At 41.3% G+C, this 22,529-nt stretch overlaps 1 protein-coding gene across 1 annotated transcript in view; it reads right to left on the bottom strand.

The window, feature by feature from the left end:
* Window positions 1-14,852: 14,852 nt before the first annotated feature.
* Window positions 14,853-22,529, bottom strand: part of LOC132381025 (S-adenosylhomocysteine hydrolase-like protein 1) — a 100,158-nt gene continuing 92,481 nt past the window's right edge. The window contains exons 15-17 of the mRNA XM_059950121.1: window positions 22,348-22,426; window positions 22,020-22,140; window positions 14,853-15,726 (exon numbers count right to left, since the gene is read on the bottom strand). Of these exons, the coding sequence (XP_059806104.1) occupies window positions 15,720-15,726; window positions 22,020-22,140; window positions 22,348-22,426 (207 nt within the window). The 3' untranslated portion in view covers window positions 14,853-15,719. The remainder of the gene's footprint in view (window positions 15,727-22,019; window positions 22,141-22,347; window positions 22,427-22,529) is intronic.

Genomic DNA, 22,529 nt, shown 5'->3' with positions numbered 1-22,529 from the left:
TTGAGAGGGTAAGAGTCAACACGGGGATAGGTGTTGACTTCTAAAAGACTCTCAGATGGGTACATGGAGCTTAGAAAAATAAGGGGCTATGCAGTAGGTAAATTCTAGGCAGTTTCTAGAGTAGGTTACATGGTCAGTACAATATTGTGGAACAAAGGGCCAGTAACTTGCTGTGGATTTCCATGTGTCTATGTTTACTGCCTTTTGGTAACGCCACTTCAGATTGGTCAATTTGTTACTTAGTTAGGGAACAGAAATAACAACACAGATCTTGGTATAAGGTTAACCCTTTAATACATGATCATGGGGAGCCATTGTCTTGTGACTCCGCCAATATTTGGGCAATAGCCAATCTATCGTTAAATGTACTAGGTCGGTGATTTCAAGAAGCACTTATTAGGTATCTGCAAGTCTACCAACGTCACCACTGATACACAAAATTGGAAATACATGTCTGCATTTAGTTCTTCTAATTGCTACTTGCTAGACAATTTATGGAAAAGGTCAACCATACTCAATATTATTGCATCTGCCTCTACCACCATTGCTGGCAGTGCATTCCATGCACCCACCACACTCTGTGTGAAAAACTTACCTCTGACATCCCCCTTATACCTACTTCCAAGCACCTTAACACTGTGCCCCCTCGTGTTAGCCATTTCAGCCCTGGGGGAAAAGCTTTCCACACAATCAATGCCTATCATCTTATACACCTCTATCAGATTGCCTCTCATCCTCCGTCACTCCAAGGAGAAAGGCCAAGTTCACTCAACCTATTCTCATAAGGCATGCTCTCCAGTCCAGGCAACATCCTTGTAAATCTCCTCTGCACTCTTCCTATAGTATCCATATCCTTCCTGTAGTGAGCTGACCAGAACTGAACACAGTGGAGTTTAACTAAGGTCTTATTTTTGTGTGTGTGTGTGTGTGTGTGTGCCATACTCTGCCACAGCCTCTGCGACCACTTTTTTTTTCAAGTGGTTGTCTTAGAGGAAAGAATCTGTGAGTGGTCCCCCACGTCCTTCTCACAGCACAGTGGGTATTTTTTAAGGAGGCTGAGTTGCGAGCTCGACACTCAACTCAGCATGGATGGAAAGCGTGTCCAGGAGCGGCCTGAACTGGGTTCGAACTTGGGAAACTTCGCTCCGGAATCCGGCGCTAATGTCACTGTGCCACCAAGGTCTTATATAGCTGTAACATTACCTCACGGCTCTTGAACTCAATCCCATGGTTGATGAAGGCCAACGCACCATATGCCTTCTTAACCACGCTGTCAACCTGCACAGCAGCTTTGAGCGTCCTATCGACACGGACCCCAACATCTCCCTGACCCTCCACACTGTCAAGTGTCTTACAATTAATATTATATTCTGTCTTCAAATTTGACCTACCAAAATGAACCACTTCACACTTACCTGGGTTGAACTTCATCTGCCACTTCTCAGCCCAGTTAAAAGTATTAAGACTGTAGGGATAGCTGGAGTTCCTATGATAGACTTCCTGCCCCAGTTAGTTGAAATAAAGATAGGGAAATTTTGATTGATGAAACATTTGTTGTAGCAGAGAACTCACCTGTTAATTTGCTTTCTCGCCAAGCATTCTAAACTAAAAGCCATTATTCATTGTACCCCGGAAGGATTGCATTGTGAAATCCCTGAGAATAGATTACCTGAGCTCGGCACTGTAATGGGACATGAAGCTGAACAATCTGAAAGTCCGGCTGCTCTTTTCAGCTGGTAGACTGGGGGGAAGCCTGGGGAGATTGGCTGTGGCAGCAAATAGAAGTCGATGTTACAGTGGGGGGAATCTTGGATAATTTAATCGGTACTTGTAAACTAGTAACTGCGGTCTCAGGGATCCAGATCCCGGGGACGATTATAGAAGCCAAGCAAATCGACATGAAGACGGGAGGGTTGGCTTGTTATGGACCAGATACAGCGGTAACCATAGTAACTCTGTGACATGTCGACTGTGAATTCCATAGAAAGAGTCCACCAACACTAATCATGTAGAATTAGTGAAATCCGCAGCTGCACATCTGGTGACTCGTCAGGGGACGAAATATCCGACTACCATCCATCAGATAATATCGCCTATCTCCGGAAGCGGCATTAACCTGTCATAGAGACGCTATTGTCACAGGGGGTTTTGCGATGAACTCAAAGCCCTTACAGTACCCATCCCCAAACCAGGGAGGCCGAATGAGTGGCGGTCTGTTCGGGATCAGATCGTGCAGCCCATTTCACCGGCGGTTCCGGACACGAATGTGACACTGGCCTCCATCCCTTCGGACTTTGGTTTGCCTACAGTAATTGGTTTGTGCTCTGCCTTTTTCTCTATGCCACTACATGGGGACCGTCGGTATCTGATTGTCTTCACAGCACTACACATAGACACGGTTACTGCAGGGTTATGCAGAAAGTCCGGCTGTCTACGCTGCCGCGCTCGGTGAAGATCCGGCAAATTTCCCACTGCCCGGCGGCAGCATGATTTTACAACATACAGCTGATTTATTGTTGGCCCCACAGACACTGACTGGTTGTTGAGAAGACTCTGTGGCATTGTTGAATCATTTGGCTGCCAGAGGACATAGATCCTCCTTGCCAAAGTTACAACTCTGCCCGCCTACGGGAACATGTACCACACAAAGGAACCCGCCGACTGGGGCCGGAGCGTGTGACTGCCACTGTGCAATCTTCCAGACCTGCTACCAAGAGACAAATGATGCCTTTCCTGGAAAAAACGAATCACTGCCGACATTGGGTACCTGAATACCGCCTCTACCATGCCCCCTCCATGTCGCAGTAACTCAGGATGCATCTGATATAAATCGATGGACTGAGGATTGCCCGATTACAGCAAGCCGTTCTAGCAGCGTGTGAATGAAAAGGAGAGTTTTGCAAGTACAGTATAAACCCAAGAACATGGTAGCTGAATCTTCAGACTCCTGAGGAAGTAGAGGCATTGTCGTGTTTTCTCTGCAATTATATTTATATAATGGATCCAGGACAGGTCCTCTGAGATCGTGTCTCCCAGGAATTTAAATTTACAGACCATCTCCACCCCTGATCCTCCGATGAGTACTGGCTCATGGATCTCTGGTTTCTCTCTCCTGGTCTACAATCAGTTCCTTGGTCTTATTGACATCGAGTAAGAGATTATTGTTGCTATTACACTACTCAGTCAGTGATAACTATTTCATTCTCTTTACCCTTGTGAAAAATGGCATTAAACAACGTTGAAATGAATTGGAAACAATAATCATTCATATTTTTACTTGGTGGGAACAGGTCAGTTCTGAAATGGGTGACTTCATTTTTAATAAGCCTTGAAATGCATGGTCATATAATGTGCACAAACTGAAAGGCAACGTGGAGAAAAAACATGTTGCAGCTGAACTACGGTATGGAGGGTTTTGAAAGTTCATACACTTGCTGATTCACTACCTCAACATTCTGATTAATAAGGATACAGTAAAGATGTTTCTCTGTTTGAAGGGCACAAGTTATAAGGAGAGCTGGACAGACTGGGACTTTTTTAAATAAATAGATAGTTATTAGTTTTATTTGTCACATGTCCATTGAAACATATAGTGAAATACATTGTTTGCATTAAAACAAATCAGCAAGGATTATGCTGGACAGCTCACAAGTGCTCCTATGCTTCCCGAGCCAACATATCATGCCCACAACTCACTAGCACTTGGTCTTTGAAATGTGGGAGGCAACAGGAGCTTCCAGAGGAAACCATACAAACTCCTTACAGACAGCTGTGGGGATTGAACCCCTGTCTTGTAGTCGATGTTGTAAAGTGGCAAGCTAACCACTATCCTAACCCGTTCTGAAGGAGGCTGAGGGTTGACCTCAAATATATCACTAGAGCCCAGATAAAGGGAAAGGCCAGGATAAAGTGGATCTGGAGAAGATGTTTCAGATGCTGGGGAGTCTAGGACCAGAGGGCACAACCTCAAAATAGAGGGATGTCCATTTAGAACTAGAGGGTGGTGAATCTGTGGAAGTTATTGCCACAGGTGATTATGGAAGCCAGGTCACTGGATGCATTTAAGGCAGAGGTTGGTAGATTCTTCATTAGTCTGGGCATGAAAGACTATGGGGAGAAGGCAGAATGGGGTTGGGAGGGAAATGGATCGGCCATAATGAAATGGGGAAGTATTCTGCTCCTATGGAATGGTAACAGTCCATTTTCCCTGTGTAGATGAGTTTAAAACTAAATGCAAATATTTTAAAGTAAGAAGAGAAATTTAATGGGTACCTGAGGGGCATCTTTTTCCAGGGTGATGCGTATGTGAAATGAACTGTCAAAGGAAATGGTAGAGGAAGAAACTATTACAATGTTTTAAAGATATTTTCACATGTCCATGGAGAGGAAAGCTTTACAGGGGCATGAGCCAAATTCCATTAGACCATGAGACATAGGAGTAAAATTGGGCCATTTAGCCCATCAGGTATGCTCCACCATTTAATCATGGCTGATCCTTTTTTCCCCTTCATCTGTCCTACTCCCCGGCCTTCTCCCCATCACCTCTGGTGATGTCCAATCAAGAACCTATCAAGGTCTGCCTTAAATACACCCAACGACCTGGCCTCCACAGTTGCCAGTGGTAATAAATTCCACAAATTCACCATTTTCCAGCTTAAGAAATTTCTCTGCATCCCTGTTTTAAATGGATGCCCCTCTATCCTGAGGCTGTGCCATCTTGTCCTCGACTCCCTCACCATGGAAAACATCCTTTCCACATCTACTCTGTCTAGGCCTTTCAATACTTGAAATGTTTCACTGAGATCCCTCCTCATCCTTCTAAATTCCAGTGAGTTCAGACGCAGACCAATCAAATGCTCCTTGTATGAGAACCCTTTCATTCCTGGAATCATCCTTATGAACCTCCTCTGAACCCTCTCCAATGACAGCACATCTTTATTTAGATGAGGAGCCCAGAACTATTCCCAATAATCAAGGTGAGACCTCACCAGTGCCTTGTAATGCCTCAGCATCTCATCCCTGCTCTTGTATTGTAAGCTTCTTGAAATTTGCCTTCCTCACCACTGACTCCACCTGCAAGTTAACCTTTAGCTTGTTCTGCACAAGGACACTAGTCCCTTTGCATCTCAGATTTTTGGACTTTCTCCCCAGTTAGAAAATAGTCTGTGAATTTATTTCTTCCACCAAAGTGTATGACTATGTATTTTCCAACATTGTATTTCATTTGCTACTTTCTTGCCCATTCTGGTAATCCATCTAAGTCCTTCTGCATCCTACCTGTTTCCCCAACACTACCTGTCCCTCCACCAATCTTCGTATCATCTGCAACTTGGCAACAAAGTCATCAATTCCATCATCTAAATCATTGATGTACAGCTTAAAAAAAAACAGTCCCAACACTGATGACCTTTGGAACACACTAATCTCAGGCAGCCAACCAGAAAAGGATCCTTTTATTCCCACGCACTGCCTCCAACTGATCAGCCAATGCTCTAGCCATGCCAGTAACTTTCCTATAATACCACGGCCTCTTAACCTGGTAAGCAGCCTCATGTGTGCACCTGATCAAATGTCTTCTGAATATACAGCATCCATTGCATCCCCTTTATGTATCCTACTTGTAATCTCCTCAAAGAATTCCAACAGGTTTATCAGGCAAAATGTCCCCTTAAGGAAACCATGCTGACTTTGTCTATCTTGTCCTGTGTCACCAAGTACTTCACAACCTCATCCTTAACAATTGACTTCAATATCTTCCCAACCACTGAGGTCAGGCTAACTGGTCTATAATTTCCTTTCTGCTACTTCCTCCTTTTTGAAGAGTGGAGTGACATTTGCAATTTTCCAGTCCTCTGGCACTATGCCAGAGTCCAATGATTTTTGAAAGATTATTATTAATGCCTCCACAATCCCTACTGCTACCTCTCTCAGAACCCTAGCAATCAGTTCATCTGGTCCAAGTGACTTATGCGCCTTTAGGTCTTTCATTTTTTTTAGCATCTTCTCCCTTGAAAGAGTAACTGCACTCACTTCTCTTCCCTCACACCTTTCAACATCTGTCACACTGGTAGTATCTTCCACAGTTAAAAACTGATGCAAAATACTCTTTTAGCTCATCTGCCATCTCCTTCTTCCCCAGTATTATTTCTCCAGCCTCATTTTCTAGAGGTCCTATTATCCACTCTTAACTCTCTTAATTTTTTTTATATACTTGAAAAAGCTTTCACTATCCACTTCAATATTGTTTGCTAGCTTGCTTTCATCTTTTCCCGCCTAATGATTCTTTTAGTTGCTCTCAGTAGCTTTTTAAAAGTTTGCCTATCTTCCATCTTCTCGCTAATTTTGTCTTTGTTGTATGCCCTTTCTTTTGTTTTTATATCAGTTTTGACTTCCCATCAGCCATGGTTATACTATTTTGCCATTTGAGTACATCTCTCTTGCACCTTCCTCATTTTTCCCAGAAACTCACACCATTACTGCTCCACTGTCATCCCTGTCAGCAGCTCCTTCCAATTTACTTTGGCCAACTCCTCTCTCATACCATTGTAAATTTCTTTACTCCACTGGAATACTGCTACATCTCAATTTACTTTCTCCCTATTAAATTTCAAGTTGAACACCATCATATTGTGATCACTGCCTCCTAGGGGTTCTTTTACCTTAAGCTCCATAATCACCTCCAGTATCGCTGATCACCTAGAGGGCTCAACAACAAACTGCTCTAAAAGCCATCTCATAGCAATTGAGATCTCGAGATCCAAAACCAACCTGATTTTAGCAATCAAATTGCATGCTGAAATCTCCCATGACCATCATAACATTACCCTATTGATACACCTTTTCTATTTCCCACTGTAATCTGTGGTTCACATCCCAGCTACTGTCGGGAGGCCTGTATATAACTGTCATCAGGATCCTTTTACCCTTGCAGTTTCTTAACTCAACCCACAAGGATCCAATATCTTCTGATCTTTCTACTGATTGGTTGCCATTCTTAACCAGCAGATCTGCAGCACACTCTGACCTTGGACATTCAGCTCACAACTACAACCATCCATCAGCCATGATTCAGTGATAGCCACAACATCATACCCTACAATCAAAAGAGTGCAACAAAATCATCCACCTTATTTCTTATACTCTATGCACTGATATATGGAACGTTAAGTACTATATTTGCTACCCTTTTTGATTCTGCGTTCCTAATGCACTGATACTCACACTGCTGGTTGCATTTTTTTCCTGTCACCTGCCTGCCCTTCCTGACAGTCTGACAGTCTATCTTTGCTTTTTCACCATCCATCCTATCCTGAGTCCCTTCACTCCGGTTCCCACCACTAATTGCCAAATTAGTATGAGGCCTCCCCAACAGCTCTAACAAACCTGCCCACAAGAATATTAGTCCCTCTCACATTTAGGTGCAACCTGTCACTCTTGAACAAGTTATACCTCACCCAGAAGAGATCCCAATAAGAACCTGAAGCCCTGCTCATTGCACCAGCTTCTCAGCCACTCATTATTCTGCCAAATCATCCTGTTTCTACTCTCACTGGCGTGTGGCACAGGCAGCAATCCAGAACTGACTACCCCAGAGGTCCTACTTTTCAGCTTTCTACCTAGCTCTCTAAAATCTTATTTTTGGGACCGCTTTGCTTTTCCTTCATATGTCATTGGTACCAATATGTATTAGGACATCTGTCTGCTCTCCCAACCTCTCCAAAATGTGGACGCAATCCAAGACAAACTTGATCCTGGCACCTGGGAGGCAACATACCATTCACATCCACAGAACTTTCTGTCTGTTCCCCTGACTATTGAGTCCACTATCACTATTGTTCTCCTCTTCTCTCTCTTTCCCTTCTGAACCACAGACCTATTCTCAGTGCCAGTAACCTGGTCTCCATGTCATCTGCCACAACAGTATCCAAAGTGGTATACAATACTTATTATTGAGGGGAATGGCCACGGGGCTGCTATGTGCTAATTGCCCATTCACATTCCCATTTCTCCTGAGTCACCCAGCTACTCACCTCCTGCAATTTTTCCCTGTAATTCTGATCAATGATCTCCTCACCCTTCTGTAAAAGCCGGAGGTCATCCAACCATTGTTCCAGATCTCCAACACGGTCTTCAAGGAGCTGTAGCTGGATGCACCACACAGATGTAGTTTCCTGGGAGTCCAACATCCAGCATGAAAAACACAACAGCCATTTACTACATTAGGTATAATGAGAGACAGAGAAAAAAGAGAACTTAACAGAAGCTTACCCACAGCCAATGCCTCTTGAGCAGGAGCCTCCTTTGAGTCAAAGCCTGACACTCCTACTGTCCCCACCAGCCTGCTCCCAACGACGGCCGCCCATTTGTCCTGTCTGTACTTTTAAACAAATGTCGCCGACCTGCAAGAAACTTCATCGCTGTGGCCTGCTCCCACTGCTGATTGGGCTGCCGGAATTTGAGCAGCTGGGACCAGCTGAGGTATGCTACTTGGTCAGCATTGACTAGATGGGCCAAAGGGCTTATTTCCATGCAGTCCTGCAACATGTTCGAGAACAGTGATAATCGTTCAGCCATCAGGCTCCTGAACCAGCATGGATAACGTCATTCGCAACTCTGCATTGAGCCCACAACCTATCAACTCAACTCCACAATTCATGCTCTCTGTACTTATTTTTTTATTTGCACAATTTGTCTTCTTTTGCACTTTGATTCTTTGTCAGTGTTTATGGATAGCATTTTTAAATTCAATTGTATTTCTTTATTTTCCTGTAAATGCTTGCAACAAAAAGAATCTCAAGGTAGTTTATGGTAACAGACATACAGTACTGTGATATTAAATTTGACATTATATGACAGCTGAAATTTGTGAGAGACACATATTTATATAAAAATGTGTGTTTCACGTTCCAGCCGACCACAAAAGCTGACTACTGCAAGTGCAGAAAGTGTCGCTGGAGGTTTATTCGCACATTGTGGTTTGCCACAACCGCAGTGGTTAAATCAGTAGTTTCTTTTCTCTGCAGTTGTTCTACCACGTGTAAAACCAATATCAATAGCTTAACCAGAAACTGTCTTCAAAGAGAGATTAATGTAAGTAGTGGTTTGTTAACCACAATAGCCGTGTTAGCTGAATTTGGTCTGATTTTTTAAGCGGTATGTAAAAAAAAATTTTTAAACTTAAGTGGCCACTTTGTAAATTAACCCTTGGGCTTTAATTAACTTCAGCTAATTTGGAAATTAGATAATTGATTTCTTCAGATTTTGGCCTTATTTAATGGAAAGCCGAAGTTAAAAATGCAATAAAGTTATAAAAGGTTATAATGTTCATCAGGACTAATGTACTTTTGACCACTTTGTAAGTTTACTTTGCATTTATCTGTCTAATAGGTGAATAACATAACCCAGGAAGGAATAATACAATGAGCCTTAAAAATAATTACATGTATCTAAGACAGACATTCAACTCAACTTCCTGCATAGGTTATAAATTATGCCTTTTATTAAGCTATACAAAATCATGAGGGGTGTAGAGAAAGTAGACAGTAATGGTCTTTTTGTCAGGGTACGAGAGTCTGAAACTAGGCTGCATGGATTTAAGAGGAAAGGAGAAAGATTTAAGAGCAGTGACCGTTAATCAGAGGGTGGTAAGTCTGGAATTTGTTGCCACCTGTGACTGTGGAGGCCAAGTCATTTAGAGTGCATTTAAGGCAGCGATAGATAGGTTCTTGATTAGCCAGGGCATCAAAGGATATGGGGTGAAGGCAGGGGAGTGGGGATGACTGGAAGAATTAGATCAGCCCATGATTGAATGGTGGAGCAGACTCGATGGGCTGAATGGCCTTCTTCTCCTGTATTTTATGGTCTTACCCACACAGTGGATGGTGGCCATGTGGAACAAGCTGTCAGAAGCTGTAGAGGCAGGTTTAAAAGACATTTATTCAGGTACATGAATATAAAAGGGCTGAGAGATATGAGCCAAACACAGGCAAATGTGACAAGCTCAAATGGACACCTGGGGAGGCATGGACAAGTTGGGTTAATGGGCTTGTTTCTGTTCTGTACTCCATGGCTGTTACAATTTTAAACATTTTACTCAGATTAGTATATCTATTCGATCATTTCTAGTCATACTTAAAGGATTACCCTGAGAACAAAGATATCAGAATCAAAGAATATACAGCTTTTGAGATGGGCAGCCTGCAATTATGGTCAACAGGAAGACAGGTTTGCTTTGTTTTTGGTAGTTTACAAAATCCACAGCTTGAGGCCTCTTTAATATTGTGACTAACACACAAATTGCCACATTCAAGAGTTAATATACAGACCTTACATTATCAAATAACATAAACAGAAGCAAATCATGCTGATTATCACCAATTGTAAATGTAAATAAATCACATAAATGTAGAACAGTCACTTAAGTGAACTTCTGACCTTTGTGAAAGCTTGAAAACATTAACTTACAACTAAATCTTATCTTTGCTATGTATTAACATTAATTAGTATATATCATTATTTAACCACACGACTTTGCATCAGCAGTGATCAAACATTATACATCAATATATAACGGATCTGACTTTGATTGCTGGCTGGTAGATTGTCACGTGGGTAATTATTTGTATGAAGCAGGAAGCAATTTATGGTTGTGACAGGCTAAAGTCCAAAACAAATGTCAGAGGGGTCGACAGAGGATGGTAGATACAGCCTCAGAATACAAGGACATCCCTTTAGAACAAAGGTAACGAGGAATTTCTTTCGCCAGAGGGTGGTGAATCTTTGGACTTCACAGACAGCAGTAGAGTCTCAGTGATAGGGTATATTTAAAGTGGAGGTTGATAGATTCTTGATTAGTAAGAGTGTCAAAGGTTATGGGGAGAAGGCAGCAGATTGGGATTGAGAGAAATTTTTTAAAAATCAGTCATGATAGAATGGTGGAAGAGAGTCGATGGGCTAAATGGACTAATTCTTCTTCTATGTCCTATGGTCTTAGGCAGAGTTTGGAACTTCCCTCCCCAACCCAAAGGGCAGTATGGGGCGACATCCTACTGTTGAAGAGTGACCATTATATACTCAAGATTCCTCAATAAGTCAGCATGCAGCTCAAGAACTGCACGAATAACCCATTTGTTGCTGTGGCTGCTTCATCTTAACTGCGTGCACACACAATACAGGAGAGAAATCACAGAAAAAGTCTCTTTATATGAATGAAATCAGCACTGTGCATCACTGTCTGAAAACTCAGCTAGGACAAGTCACCCAACAGAGAGCTGAGAAAGCCTAGGATTTCAGAACACCTCACGCCATATTTCCTCATGAATGTTACTAATTCTCCATCTCACTCTCCCATTGCCTCATACACCATTCCTAAGTAGCACAGCTAAATGTTTAGTGAAGTATATTGGGAATTAACATTGAATTCAACAGTTTCATTTAATCAACCTTTCCAATTTTATCTCTCAACACTTGCAGCATTCAGCTTCTTTAATTTTAATTTTCTTTTAAAACTTTTATCATCTATTCCTACCAGCAGGATGGCGAGGTAGATACATTCCTACCAAAGGAGGTGTAAAGTGCTCCTTCCCTCTGCTAGCTTGTAGGTCACCCTTGGGCAAGGTGTAGCACCTGCTTAGCCAACCAACAACCCCCATCCACCCTGATTAGGGTCACTTGAGGCCATGGGAGCAGGTGGCAGATGGTCATAAGAACAGCTGGTGTACATCACAAGTCCTGATTATGCAACCACTGATGCCAGGCAGACAATCTCTGAAGAGTATTAGTATTAGCTGGAGTCATCAGTCTTGTAAAGTCACAGCCCAGAAGGCAATGGCAAAACACTTCCGTAGAAACATTTGCCAAAGAACAATCACGATGGTGGAAAGACAGTGATCGCCCACAGCACATAACAAACGGACAATTCCTACCTGCCCTGTACTTACTGTTCATCAGCCCTTCCCTTCATCTTTCAGTGAGCATCACCACCATTGCATCATTCAATCTGATCTTCATCTCATCACAAACCTTCCATATTGTCCTCCCCTCTTTCTCTGCAACTTTTCCTAGCTGTAATGAAACATCTGACTTAAAGATTAACATTTCCTCTCTTCACAAATAGCTGACCTATAGATTATTCTGACATTTATGGAGAAGGGTAGGACTGGACCCCGGGTTGAGATTTTTGATTCGAGAAAGGCTAACTTTGAGATGCGAAAGGATTTAGGAGGAGTGTATTGGGACAATTTGTTTTATGGGAAGGATGTAATAGAGATATGGAGGTCATTTAAAGGTGAAATTTTGAGGGTACAGAATGTTTATGTTCCTGTTAAGTTGAAAGGAAAGGTTAAAAGTTTGAGAAAGCCATGGTTTTCAAGGGATATTGGAAACTTGGTTCAGAAAAAGAGCAATATCTACAATAAATATAGGCAGCATGGAGTAAATAAGGTGCTCAAGGAATATAAAGAATGTAAAAAGAATCTTAAGAAAGAAATTAGAAAAGCTAAAAGATACAAGGTTGCTTTGGCAAGTAAGGTGAAAATAAATCCAAAGGGTTTCTACAGTTATATTAATAGCAAAAGGATAGTGAGGGATAAAATTGGTCCCTTAGAGAATCAAAGTGGACAGCTATGTGTGGAGCCAAAAGAGATGGATGAGATTTTGAACAATTTATTTTCTTCAGTATTCACTAAGGAGAAGGTTATTGAATTGTGTAAAGGAAACAAGTAGGGAAGTTATGGAAAGTATGATGATTAAAGAGGAGGAAGTACTGGTGCTTTTAAGAAATATAAAAGTGGATAAATCTCTGGGTCCTGACAGGATATTCCCTAGGACTTTGAGGTAATTTAGTGTAGAAATAGTAGGGGCATTGACAGAAATATTTCAAATGTCATTAGAAACGGGGATGGTGCCGGAGAATTGACATATTGCTCATGTTGTTCCATTGTTTAAAAAGGGTTCTAAGAGTAAACTTAGCAATTATAGGCCTGTAAGTTTGATGTCAATGGTGGGTAAATTAACAGAAAATATTCTTAAAGATGGCATATATAATTATCTGGATAGACAGGGTCTGATTAGGAACAGTCAAAATGGATTTGTGCGTGGAAGGTCATGTTTGACAAATCTTAATGAATTTTTTGAAGAGGTTACTAGGAAAGTTAACAAAGGTAAAGTAGTGGATGTTGTCTAAATGGACTTCAGTAAGGCCTTTGACAAGGTTTCACACGGAAGGTTAGTTAGGAAGGTTCAATTGTTAGGTATTAATATTGAAGTAGTAAAATGGATTCAACAGTGGCTGGATGGGAGATGCCAGAGAGTAGTGATGGATAACTGTTTGTCAGGTTGGAGGGCGGTGACTAATGGTGTGCCTCAGGGATCTGTACTGGGTCCAATGTTGTTTGTCATATACATTAATGATCTGGATGATGGGGTGGTAAATTGGATAAGTATGCAGATGATACTAAGATAGGTGGCGTTGTGTATAATGAAGTAGGTTTTCAAAGGCTGAAGAGAGATTTAGGCCAGTTAGAAGAATGGGCTGAAAAATGGCAGATGGAGTTTAATGCTGTTAAGTGTGAGGTGCTACATTTTGGTAGGACCAATCAAAATAGGACATGCATGGTAAATGGTAGGGTAAAGAATGCAGTAGAACAGAGTGATCTAGGAATAATGGTGTATAGTTCCCTGAAGGTGGAATCTCATGTGGATAGGGTGGTGAAGAAAGCTTTTGGTATGCTGGCCTTTATAAATCAGAGCATTGAGTATAGGAGTTGGAATGTAACATTAAAATTGTACAAGGCATTGGTAAGGCCAAATTTAGAGTATTGTGTACAGCTCTGGTCACCGAATTACAGGAATGATGTCAACAAAGTAGAGCGAGTACAGAGAAGATTTACTAGAATGTTACCTGTGTTTCAGCACCTAAGTTACAGAGAAAGGTTGAACAAGTTAGGTCTTTATTCTTTGGAGCATAGAAGGTTGAGGAGGGACTTGATAGAGGTATTTAAAATTACGAGGGAGATAGTTAGAGTTGACGTGGATAGACTTTTTCCATTGAGAGTAGAGGAGATTCAAACAAGAGGACATGAGTTAAGAGTTAGGGGGCAAAAGTTTAGCAGTAATATGAGGGGGAACTTCTTTACTCAGAGAGTGGTAGCTCTGTGGAACGAGCTTCCAGTAGAAGTGGTAGAGGCAGGTTTGATATTGTCACAAAGTAAAATTGGATAAGTATATGGACAGGAAAGGAATGGAGAGTTATAGGCTGAGTGCAGGTTGGTGGAAGTAGGTGAGAGTAAGCGTTTGGCACGGACTAGAAGGGCCGAGATGGCTTGTTTCTGTGCTATAATTATTATATGGTTATTTACACTATAATAAATGTTATGCTTAGTGATGTACCAAAACTAATGGCACAATCCTTAGATTTCTGAGACAATCCTCCCTCCATATTCTATAATTAAACTTAACTAAATGAACAAGAAGAGTTACAGGTGTGAAGGTTTCTTTTTCATGCATCATTATAGACCATGACCGCTCTCATCCAGGCAAAGCCACATAAGACAACAGAGGCATTTTTGATTTAAAACATTTTCATGTTTATATAATGATCTTTAAATTCTTCATTATTCTTTTAAAATATAGATATTTTTATGTAACTGGAGTGAAAAGTGAAAGTACTTTCTGGTCCCACTGTTGGATATACAACCTCAGGCTCAAAGACATAAAACCCAAAGTATTAAGAGGTTACCACAAGAATCTAGTGCTTGGCTAATGGTCCTGCAAATGCACCAAGATTTTTTATATATATATATAAACTCCATCACAAGCGGTACATAATCACTGAAATGTTGTGAGTGTTTGTGGAACAGTAAGTCATCAGGACTCACCCAGAGGCCACAAACTCCATATGGCACTAATCTTATTCTAGTTTGATTTTGTCAAAATATAACTGACCAGGATTAGAATAGTGATGCTTCGAAATTATTTTCCCAATTGAGTCAACAGATGCAAGCTTTAATTTTCCTCACCTGATTGGTAATGATTCACGATCTGAAGTGTAGTATTTAATGGTGCCAATATAGTAAAGCAGACAAGGGTAACACTACATAGAGAAAGGGAAGCAAACTGAAACTTTCACACAAAACATTTTGTTTTGGTAACACAGTGATATTTACAGCTGCTTTAGGACTGAATCAGGTTTAAAACTTGATGCTCATCATTTATTACAGTCAGCGCTGGTTCTGGAGAACACATGAGTGTGGTTCAACTATGCTGGCAATCATCAATAGGATTCAATGGCCACCATGAACAGATTTTTAAAAACATAGTAAAAACAAGAACATCCTCTGGAAAAGATCAAACTGAGCTTTAAGCTCAAGTTGTGGATTAAAACGAATAAGATACAGAGCAAACAAAGATATTTTTTAAATTATTACAGTACAATCATATACAAGTTCAAGTGATTTCATGGAGACAGTCTGTCACAATGTGGTAAGACAGTTATATCTCTCGGCAGTCAATCAGAAATCAAAACACATTTAAAATTAGAATAAAAAGGGAATACAAGCAAAAGACCAGGCTGTTAAAGAAATGATGCCCAGATGTGTAGAAATGCTCTTCAAATACATTTAGGGAGCATTTAAACATCTGGGCTGGCTCCTACTCTGCATTCTTCTACTGAGGCTTCGGACAACTTGATCCTGATTTCAATCATTTGAATACTGGTCCATCTAATACCTGAAGGGAGAAGAAAATAAATGTTATGCATTAGAAGATTCTCTTAAGTTCCAATGATTTGCATTGTTTCAGTCCAAGACGAGTATGGTTCACACCCTTCACAGGTAAGTGTTCCAATATGCCAACCTGTACACTACCAATATTTCATAAAGAACCATTAACCGTGGTTCTGTAGCAGGCAATGTAAATATAGACAGATGTAATGCTCAAGGGGCAACTAACATGTTACTTCACATTTTTGTAATATCAACACCTTGGGGGTTTCCTTAACTCAATAAGGTGGCATCCATCAATATGGATCCCCACCACCCAGGACATGCCCTCTTCTCATTAATAACATCAAGGAGGAAGTACAGGACTCTAAAGGCACACACTCAATGTTTCAGGAACGGCTTCTTCCCCTCTACCATCAGAGATCTCAACAGTCCATGGACATTTTGCTCTCTGCTCTCTTTTCAGAAACATAGAAAACATACAGCACAATAGAGGCCCTTCAGCCCACAAAGCTGTGCCGAACATGTCCCTACCTTAGAACTACCTAGGCTTTACCCATAGCCCTCTATTTTTCTAAGTTCCATGTAGCCATCCAGGAGTCTCTTAAAAGACCCAATCGTTTCCGCCTCCACCATCACCGCCAGCAGCCCATTCCATGCACTCACTACTCTCTGTGTAAAAAAACTTACTCCTGACACCTCCTCTGTACCTACTTCCAAGCACCTTAAAACTATGCCCTCTCGTGCTAGCCAATTCAGCCCTGGGGAAAAGCCTCTGACTATCCACACAATCAATGCTTCTCATTATCTTGTACACCTCTATCGTCACCTCTCATCCTCCAATGCTCGAAGGAGAAAAGGCCGAGTTCACGCAACCTATTCTCATAAGGCATGCTCCCCAATCCAGGCAACATCCTTGTAAATCTCCTCTGCACCCTTTCTATGGTTTCCACATCCTTCCTGTAGTGAGGCGATTAGAACTGAGCATAGTACTAATAGTGCTGTCTGAACAGGGTCCTAAATAGCTGCAACATTACCTCTCAGTTCTTAAACTCAATCCCACGTATGCCTTCCTAACCACAGAGTCAACCTGCGCAGCTACTTTGAGTGTCCTGTGGACTCAGACCCCAAGATCCGTCTGATCCTCCACACTGCCAAGAGTTTTACCATTAATACTATATTCTGCCATCATATTTGACCTACCAAAATGAACCACCTCACACTTATCGGGGTTGAACTCAATCTGCCACTTCTCAGCCAGTTTTGCATCCTATCAATGTCCCGCTGTAACCTCTGACAGCCCTCCACATTATCCACAACACCTCCAACCTTTGTGTCATCAGCAAATTTACTCACCCATCCCTCCACTTCTTCATCCAGGTCATTTATAAAAATCACAAAGAGTAGGGGTCCCAGAACAGATCCCTGAGGCACACCGCTGGTCACCGACCTCCATGCAGAATATGACCAGTCTACAACCACTCTTTGCCTTCTATGAGAAAGTCAGATCTGGATCCACAAAGCAAGGTCCCCTTTGATCCCATGCCTCCTTACTTTCTCAATAAGCCTTGCATGGGGTACCTTATCAAATGCCTTTCTAAAATTCATATACACTGCATCTATAGCTCTACCTTCATTAATGTGCTTAGTCACATCTTCAAGAAATTCAATCAGGCTCATAAGGCACTACCTGCCCTTTGCAAAGTCATGCTGACTATTCCTAATCATATTATGCCTCTCCAAATGTTCATAAATCCTGCCTCTCAGGATCTTCTCCATCAACTTACCAACCACTGAAGTAAGACTCACCGGTCTATAATTTCCTGGGATATCTCTACTCCCTTTCTTGAATAAGGGAACAACATCCGCAACCCTCCAATCCTCCAGAACCTCTCCCGTCCCCATTGATGATGCAAAGATCATTGTCAGAGGCTCAGCAATCTCCTCCCTCGCTTCCCACAGTAGCCTGGGGTACATCCTGTCCAGTCCCAGTGACTTATCCAACTTGATGCTTTCCAAAAGCTCCAGCACATCGTCTTTCTTAATATCTATATCCTCAAGCTTTTCAGTTAAAAAGTATGTTTGCACTAACTTTTTTTATATCTCTTCTTTTAACTTATTGTAGTCTTTTGTATTGCACCGTACTGCTGCTGCAAAGCAAATTTTACGACATATGTCTATGATAATAAATCCGTTGATTACTGGACACCAGTTTCAACACTGATCTGCAATAGATGTTAACGTCCATGCAAACCTGACGAAGAAGCTGCACTCAGAAAGCTGCAAGTTAATAAATGAAGTGATTGAAATTCTTACTAGGATTTCAGAATGACTACACCAGCCACAAACCACAAAATGGCAAATTACACCTTGTGTGGAGTGTAGTATGTATAATGTTATGCAACACACAAAAAATGCTGGAGGAATTCAGCAAGTCCAGTAGTATCTAAGGGAATAAACAGTCAACGCTTGAGGCAGAGACTTCAGCGCAAAACAAACTGCTTACTTCCATCCATAGATTCTGCCCGACTTGAATTCCTCCAGTATTTTTGTGTGTTGCTCAGTATTTCCAGCAACTGCAGAATCTCTAGTGTTTACACATCTTGTTAAATGTGTGCAAAGAGCTCCCCCTGATGGCTGAGTCAGTAAAGGCAGTGTGCAACCTAACCACAGAGCCCACAAACCCCATTTCCTGCCATGTGGTTAGACTACCTCATGCAGAATAATAAAGATAATATCTGAGGTCAAGACTGAACCAATGTCAGAAACAATTCAACCACAACGCGACCATAACCACTTAATCTAACACTTAACCAACTAATCTGGTGGGACAATGACAAATCAGATCAGGGCTAAGGATGCACCTAATGGCTTGGTAGCATAGTGCTTAGCGTAATGCTACTGCAGCATTTCCTCTTGATGCTCTGCTTTTCCCCCACGTTCCAAAGACATACGCTTAGGGTCAGTGAATTGTGGGCATGCTATGGTGACATGGACATGGCAACATTTATGGACTGCCCAGCACAATCCTCGCTGACTTGATTTGACGCAGATGAAACATTTCACAATGTTTTAATCTACATGTGACAAATAATGCTAATCTTTAAAAAATGCTTTATTACATGTAGAAAAGACGTGCTATTTATTTCCCTAGCATCTTCTAAAAATTCATCAATTAATACATCCGTATTATTTTTTCTGGCTCCGTAAGGTTTTCATAGCCAGGGAAGATCTTGGAGATAAGCTCCCACTAACTATTAAATGGTCCCTCAGATGTACATTTCAGATAGCCTCTGAAAACCAAGTCAAACTCCTAGCCTACACATGTGCTTGGCTATTAAGCCCAACGGAACCAATTCTACAGAGAGGAGAAGGGGCAAAGGCAGGTCACTTTGCGCAAACGGGGCTCGTCACCTGTGGATGGCACCTCATCTAGAAGGAAAACAGTGATCTCAAATCTCAGCTGCCCTGTGGCCAAGGCTTTGGGAGTAAACCCCGAGGAAAAATCCAGAGCAGTAGTCCCTAAGGCAGTCTTACACTGAGCTCAACAATAACCAGCAACTTGTGCAACACCGCTGGTGCCAAACTGCATTGGTGTCTGTAGTTCCTTCGGATTCATCAGCAGTGTGGAGGGGGAAGTCTGTTACATGGACAACAGCTTGCTCCCCATATTGTCATGCCCTGGCCTGTGTATCATGTAGACAGCTAAGACGCTACATCCATCGTCAACCTCGATTAATAAAGGACCTCAATTTTTATAATTTTGACCATATTACCTGCTACAAGAGGAATGTCAGGTGGAGTTTAATCCAGGTAAATGGGTGCTGCACTTAGTGAGGTCAACTGTAAGGGGATCATGCACAGTAATTGGCAGAAACCTGTGAGTATTGATGGATTAGACTTGGCTATAAGTAGAATTGGTTCCATTGGGTTTAATAGCCAAGCCACATGTGTAGGCTAGCAGCCTGACTTCACTTTCAGAGGCTATTTGAGATTTACATCATAGGGACCATTTTTCCAGAATGTCTGAGACTGAGGGTGACCAGACCAGATAGAAGTTATACAATTATGAGAAGTAGATACGGTAAGAGAGCCAGAATGTCTTTCCTCAGATAGAAGTATCAAATGCTGGAGGGCACAACCAGCTTTAAGCAGAGAGCAGGGAAGTTTAAGGGTTGTTTTTTTTTTTAAATACATAGAGTGGCCGGTGCTGGAATACACTGCCAGGGTTGGTGATTGAAGCAGAGATTAAAAGCATTAAGACAGACACAAGGGCATGAAATACTGGAAGAATATGGATAACGTGCAGGTAGCTGGGATTCATTTTATTTGGCATTATGGTTTAGCAGAGACATTCGGGGCGAAAGAGCTTGTTCATGTGCTGTACTGTCCGGTGCTTCTGTACTCAGTTAAAAGTCCATACTGCAACTTGGAGAGGGGCTTAATTGGGCTAAAGGGAAATTTGAGAAACTGATGTAGGCAGAGAGAAGAAAATGGCTAACTGGGAGAATTACAACACGCTGCTTTGCTAGTATCATCCACATTCTGTGAATGAACAAACTCAGGTTAAAGAAAGACATTTAATCTTCAGAAAACTGAAGTAAATTGCAAAGAATCATTCATAAGATGGGGAAAGAGTACATGAAGTTCAGAACTAGTGAGTGTGAGGTAATGTGTTATTTAAAAAAAAACATGCAAACCTGAAATGGGTTAGTCATATGAAAGGGTGCATTAAAAGCAACACTTGCTGAAGATGAGGAAGTTAATAAAGTATCACTTTTAATTTCAAAATCTGAAACACATCCTCCATGAGATGATGAGCCCACAAAAACCTATGACCTCAGTTTGATTACTGTACATAATACGCTAGCCATATATCCATAAAACAAATATCCATAAGACATTACTGCTTTACCTACAGAGACAGGAGTTTCTCCTATGGACAGAATGGCATAATTTTTCTAGACAGCAGTGATTAAACTGCCATAAAATGGATACATTTTAATGATCCAATTTCATAACAGAAATGTCTGAATGATGCCAATAATAAAAGGCTATTACTGTCAGACATTCAATGGTATCATACTCTGAGAACTTTTATTTTTATTGATCAAGATACAGCGCAGTGACAACAGGCCTTTCTGGCCCAATGAGCCTGTGCTACCCAATTACACCCATGTGGTGAATTAACCCATTCATCTGTACATCTTTGGAACGTGGGAGGAAACTGGACTTGAGAGGGGAAACTGGAGCACCCAGAGGAAATCAATGTTTCTCTACCTTCACTTAATAAACATCAAGCTGTTAATGCATTGACGTCAAAGTTCATTATACACTCAGTAGCCATTTTATTCAGTCCTGTACCTAATAAAGCGACTACAGAGTGTATATTCACGGTCTTCTGCTGCTGTAGCCCATCCACTTCAAGGTTCAATATGTTGTGCATTCAGAGATGCACTTCTGCACACCAGTGTTGCAACATGTGGTTCTTTGAGTTAAGGTCACCTTCATATCAGCTTGAACCTGTCTGGCCAATCTCCTCTGACCTCGCTCTCATTAACAAAGCGTTTACACCCACAGAATGCTTTTTGGTTTCTTCCACCATTCTCTGTGAACCCTCAAGACTGTTGTGCATGAAAATTGCAGGAGATCAGTAGTTTCTGAGATGCTCAAACCACCCAGTCTGGCACCAACAATCATTCCGCAGTCAAAGTCCCTTACATCATATTTCTTTCCCATTCTGATGTTTGGGCTGAACAACAGTGGAAGCTTTTGACCACGTCTGCATGCTTTTATGCATTGAGTTGCTGCCACATAATTGGCTGATTAAATATTTGCAATAACAAGTAGACGTACCAGTGTACCCGTTAGAAACCACTATCTTTTTTAAATAATACTTTTTATAAGGTTTGTACTTTATAACAAACTCAGGTATTTTTCACACTCACTGGCAGAAAGCAGTATAGCAGCTACACTAACCTTTCACATTTTTCACTGGCAAAGTATTACCCACGTGATGTAATTGTTTTAATTATGTAGCCTATTAATCAATTCATCACTATCTAAGGAATATCTTATCTATAAGAGTGATAGATCTTTCAGAAACACTATCGTTATTGTTTTGTCTTACACCTTTTAGCATTAATTCCCCTCTTAGCATCGTTTTTCAGTTTTGTATTATTTCATTGTTCATTTGCAATTTAAAATAATTGAAATCTTGGAATTAAGACTTCTCATCATTCTTGACCAGAAATTTAACAGAGATGCAACATACCTAATATAATGGTTACTAAACTGTACCTGTAATAATTAGGTTTGAAAGGTCCATTTTTGTTCAGGCCAAGATATTTTGCCTGATCATCAGTCAATTCTGTCAAGTGGGCATCAAAAGTTGGCAGGTGCAAACTGGCAACATACTCATCTGTAGAGACACAAGATTTAGACACAAGTGCTGGGTATTGGACAACTGATCTTTTTTTGACACACATGCAAACTTTTCTGAGATATTAACTGAAATAGTCACTAAGGAACAACTTCGGAGACCTCATGCTCTTTGTCCCACCACAGTTCTACACTATGCCACAAGACTCACTCCTCTTCATGCAAAGGCAAGGACATCACCACTTACCCATCTTCTTGGGCAGAAGATACACATCTTGCTTGTAGCGGCCCTCCGGGGCATTGTAGAGCTCGATCAGAGCCAGTGCCTACACAAAAATCAGTTCAAATCACATATGTAGTAGGTAGGGTTTAGATAAAAACATCTGTTTTCCTAGGAATTTCACTTTTTATTAAATATGACAAGTTTTG

The sequence above is a fragment of the Hypanus sabinus genome, chromosome 25 (assembly GCF_030144855.1).
Source record: "Hypanus sabinus isolate sHypSab1 chromosome 25, sHypSab1.hap1, whole genome shotgun sequence".
NCBI lineage: Eukaryota > Metazoa > Chordata > Chondrichthyes > Myliobatiformes > Dasyatidae > Hypanus > Hypanus sabinus.
The sequence above is the reverse complement of the archived record's forward strand: the minus strand, read 5'-3'. Positions and strand labels throughout refer to the sequence as shown.